We start from the raw sequence: 4,262 nt of genomic DNA, 5'->3' as shown, positions 1-4,262 counted from the left end.
CGTGTGCTCTTCCGATCTCTTGAAAAATGAAGATTTCAAGCTGTAAAATGCTTTTTTAAAACTCTCGTTACAATAATTTTTGATAAAGTTGCTCTATCTTGAATTTTTAGAAATTATCGATATATTAACGCTTCGGACAATTAGTTTGGTGACTGTATATATATATAAATATAATTTGCTTCTCTATCTAAATTTCAATACATTTGCCTACTCACCATAATTTGATATGCTTGAACTGTATTTGCCACTAGGAGGTGTATAGATTTCTCTTTTGTTGTTTTTATCTTCCTTACTACGTTTATTCGAGCTGTTGTCATTTCCAAATGTGATCGGTGTATGTCTTTTCTGAGCAGAATTCTTTTCGCTCTAAAACAGACATGAAATTAATAAAATATTGCAAATTTAAGGTATGAATGTAAATTGTAGATGCATTTATATTCACAAAAGCAGTATATTTATGTGTATTTATAACATTTAGAGCTTACAACAGTTTAAAAAAATTGAATTAAAAACTAATTACCTTTTTGTCATTACAAGGTGTTTTCCATGAGAGATGTATTATACTTTTAAAGCTGGGAGGTGAATGAAACAGATCTTTGATTAAAGTATTGATATTATTGGTTGTTTTCAATGCCACAACCTTTAACTGATTCTCTTCAGATTTCAATTCTTCTTCTGTCTTTCCGCTAATAGCTTCACGTAATTTCTTTATGTAACCTTGAATACCCCTTGCAAAGTATTGTAATCTTAATCTAAATTCTTTTAGCTGCTCTGGATCCTTTATCAAAAACTCAGGAGTTTGCTTGCACAGTTTATGAAAAGCGTACATTAAACATTCCACGTGACTAAATTGCAACTTTGGTACATCAGTAATTTCTGTAGCTGGAGGAAGTGGCATATAGGTCTGAAATAAATGAAGCAAAAACTGAATAAAAATAATAAATATGTGCAATAATTTTAATCATCGAAATATGAGCATCTGCATAAGATATCATGGTGCAAAAAATCAAAGTATGATTATCAAAATGTGTGTGATTAAGAACGAAATACTTACAATAAGAGTATTGTAAAGTTGTTGAACTTTATCTTCAGGTTTTTCAATAGTTCCACAAAACACAGTTAATTCAGCAAGCAATTTTAATAATTCCAATTGAATATCTCTACCATCGGGAGAAGTCATCAAAGACAGATGTGGTAGAACTTGCACGCAAATGTATGAAACAAATTTTGATGAATCTATCTGAGACTGAAAAAGGATAAAAGTATTGAAATATAAAGATGAAACATTTATATATAAAAATATACAAGTATAACATTGTACTGCAATATTAAATCTTGTTTAAAAAAATATTGAAAATACATATACATATACATACACTGAAGAATGGAAGAGCATGCTTAACACATTGAACCAATCTGTTCCATTGTTCAATATTGGTGTGTTTAAAGGGTACAGATAATTCAGCTTGTTCTATTGTAATATCAATCAATTCTTGTTGTCCAGTGACAGTAGATCCCAATCGAGTCCATGCAAGGATTTCCATGATACTATGGAATTCGTCAGCAGTCACATCCTATAAAAATTGATTAAAGAAAAGAGTATAATAGGCCTCTGTTTATCTGCGTTCCATTTATACGTACATATTTCATGTTCAGTTTCAAATTTATAAATTCACAGCCAAGTTCTTATTATCTGAATCATTTGGATAATAAGAGTTCGACATATTCGACTTTAGTTTTTTGTCAGCTCTTATTACCCAAATTAATACGTAAGCCTCTATTATTCGAATCATTTAGTTATCAAAATCTGCCTTGTTTCCCAACATGTTCGAATAAATAAAATTCTACTAGTTCATGCATGCATTGTTATAATATTAAATAAGTCATCAAAAATTACCTGCAATACTTTTTTACATTCTGCAATTAATAAATCTTCCGGTTCCTTCGTAATAATGTCATGTCCTATTGCTTTAAGCTTGGTAGCTAAAAATTTTATACAACGTTCTCTCGTTCCATCATCGCCGCTAATGATTTGGCTAAAAAATCCACTTAAAGTACCTGCAAATATGGAACTTGTTTTAATCCAATAATTAAATATAAACTGTAGAAAACCACACAAATGCGAAATTTCAGTCAAATTGAATTTATGAGCACTACAGTAATTTAATAATACCTTTGGGATCACTCTTCATAAGCGACATAATACTGTTATGTACAACTGCCAGTTCTGAAGAGTCCTCAGCTTGTAATAATTGTGCTAAGATATCTGCAATTCTTGCTGTATGTTCTTTATTATCTTTACAGAGCGTTGGTAAATCTTTAATAGCTTGTTTTCGAATCTGTAAAAGAAAACAAGGATATATACACACACACACATACATATATATATACACATATATTATTTTAGTTACTAAAGCATGTTCAAAACTGGAAACTGCTGGATCTTTATTTGGAAACTTACAGCCATGTCTTCATCCTCGCATAAATCTAAGTGAGCATCTATAGCTTGATCCGCCAATTTTGGAAAATGCTTAAAAAACCTCGCAATGAACTGCGACGCTAGCCGTTTTTCTTTAGGCGATCCTTTAACTGCCGTTAGAATTTCCAAATATTCCTTTTCATGCTATAATGTAAACAATAATCAAGACAATTATCTTTCGCAAGTATGATAAGAAGTTTCTTTGTAAATTTATATTATAAAGATTTGAAGAAGTAACAAAGGATTTGATAGATAATATAAGTTAAACATGCTGTTAATGAAAGAAATACGTATATATATATGCGTATATTATACATATACAAGGTGAGATATTTAAAGTGTTACAAGTTATTATAGCTAAAAGTATGCGTCGTAGCAAAAAAAGTTACAAACAAAAATTGTATGATTTGAAGGACAAGTAATAGTAAAATCGATTTTTTGAGATCACATGGAAGTAATTTTTTTAAATGGAATTATATGATTTTTTTTACATAATGATTTATCTAGTTATTCTGCATATAAAAATATTAAGTTGAAGATATAAAAAATCAATAGTATATAATCATATTTTATACTTTCTTCTGGGATATTTTGACATTAAATGTAAAATATCTAGTAAATTTTTTTTTATAACTGTATCTTTTACACATAAAAGAATTAGATAAATTGATTGATGTAAAAAATATATAATTGCTTTTCAAAAGAATGATAGTTGCATAGTTTATAATATTTTAAATGTCTTATTTTATATGTAAGCATAAAAAACACACTTATATCCATTTCTATCAATGCATTAATTTTTGGCTCAATTTACTCTTTATTTTATTCTAATTTTTAGAATTAAAGCCAATTTCATCATTTTCGATTAATTTAACCAGGTGATTATTCTATTGACCAATTGCAGAACCAACCAGAATTAATCAGTCACAATTGACACTGCTTATTTCCATCAATATACATAGATTAATATCGATTCAACTTACTCTTCATTTTTTTCTAGGTTCTAAGCATTAGAAAAAAATGAAGAGTGAAGCCTGATTTATGCAGGCCATAACCGTCAACTTTTGTCGACACTAGTGAAGTTCAACACTGGGGCTACATTCCAAAACATTACTTTCGAGGAAAACTTTACTAAAAAGCGTAACATAAACTATAGCTTCTTGATGAAATTTTCCTCAAAAAGCTATAGTTTATGTTATGTATATGTTATAGCTTTTTAGTAAAATTTTCTTTGAAAGTAATATTTTGGAATGTAGCTTAGGATTTCAATTCTGTCATTCAATAATGACTTGCTGAACAAAAGCATTGAAGTTCTAGGCTGCTTTTGGTTTGGCGCTTATAAATATCATTTATCCCTATTTAACATTGGAAAACCAACAAAGATAAAGTGATACTGTGAGTATTGTAAGCGTCAAAGTAAACACAACCCCAAATACAGTCCCGAACACAGCCCTAATATTGAACTCTGATTCCGGCAAAAGTTAACAGTTCCAGCTTGCATAAATCAGGCTTAGGACTGGAGATTTTTATATAACGTTGCATAAAGCCCATTCTACAATGGAACTTAAGACTTAAGATTTAAACCTTAAACCGTAAGCGTTAAGACTTAAACCGTTACATTGTAGTGTCTACAATAAATAAACGTAAGATTATAGCTTTAAGCTTTAACGACCAAGCATCCAATCAGAAAGCAGACGAAGAAAAGGCAATGGAAAGCAATATGACGATTGGTTCTTATATCGCGCTTGACTTTAAGCCATAGACTTTTAGCCGTAAGAATTGA

General features: G+C 29.7%; 1 protein-coding gene across 1 annotated transcript in view; it reads right to left on the bottom strand.

Moving 5' to 3' along the window:
- LOC105457956 (apoptosis inhibitor 5) overlaps positions 1-2,623 on the bottom strand; it is a gene marked incomplete at its 5' end in the record, with an annotated part of 3,584 nt that extends 961 nt beyond the window's left edge. Inside the window, 7 exons of the mRNA XM_011702934.1 lie at positions 216-366; positions 521-904; positions 1,055-1,246; positions 1,377-1,574; positions 1,898-2,058; positions 2,174-2,339; positions 2,462-2,623. Coding sequence (XP_011701236.1) covers positions 216-366; positions 521-904; positions 1,055-1,246; positions 1,377-1,574; positions 1,898-2,058; positions 2,174-2,339; positions 2,462-2,623 — 1,414 coding nt within the window. The remainder of the gene's footprint in view (positions 1-215; positions 367-520; positions 905-1,054; positions 1,247-1,376; positions 1,575-1,897; positions 2,059-2,173; positions 2,340-2,461) is intronic.
- Between the last annotated feature and the right edge of the window lie 1,639 nt (positions 2,624-4,262).

Source organism: Wasmannia auropunctata, unplaced genomic scaffold (genome assembly GCF_000956235.1).
Source record: "Wasmannia auropunctata unplaced genomic scaffold, wasmannia.A_1.0 LD334873.1, whole genome shotgun sequence".
NCBI classification, from domain to species: Eukaryota; Metazoa; Arthropoda; class Insecta; order Hymenoptera; family Formicidae; genus Wasmannia; species Wasmannia auropunctata.
Note: the sequence above shows the minus strand (reverse complement) of the source record. Positions and strands in the feature narration are given on the sequence as shown.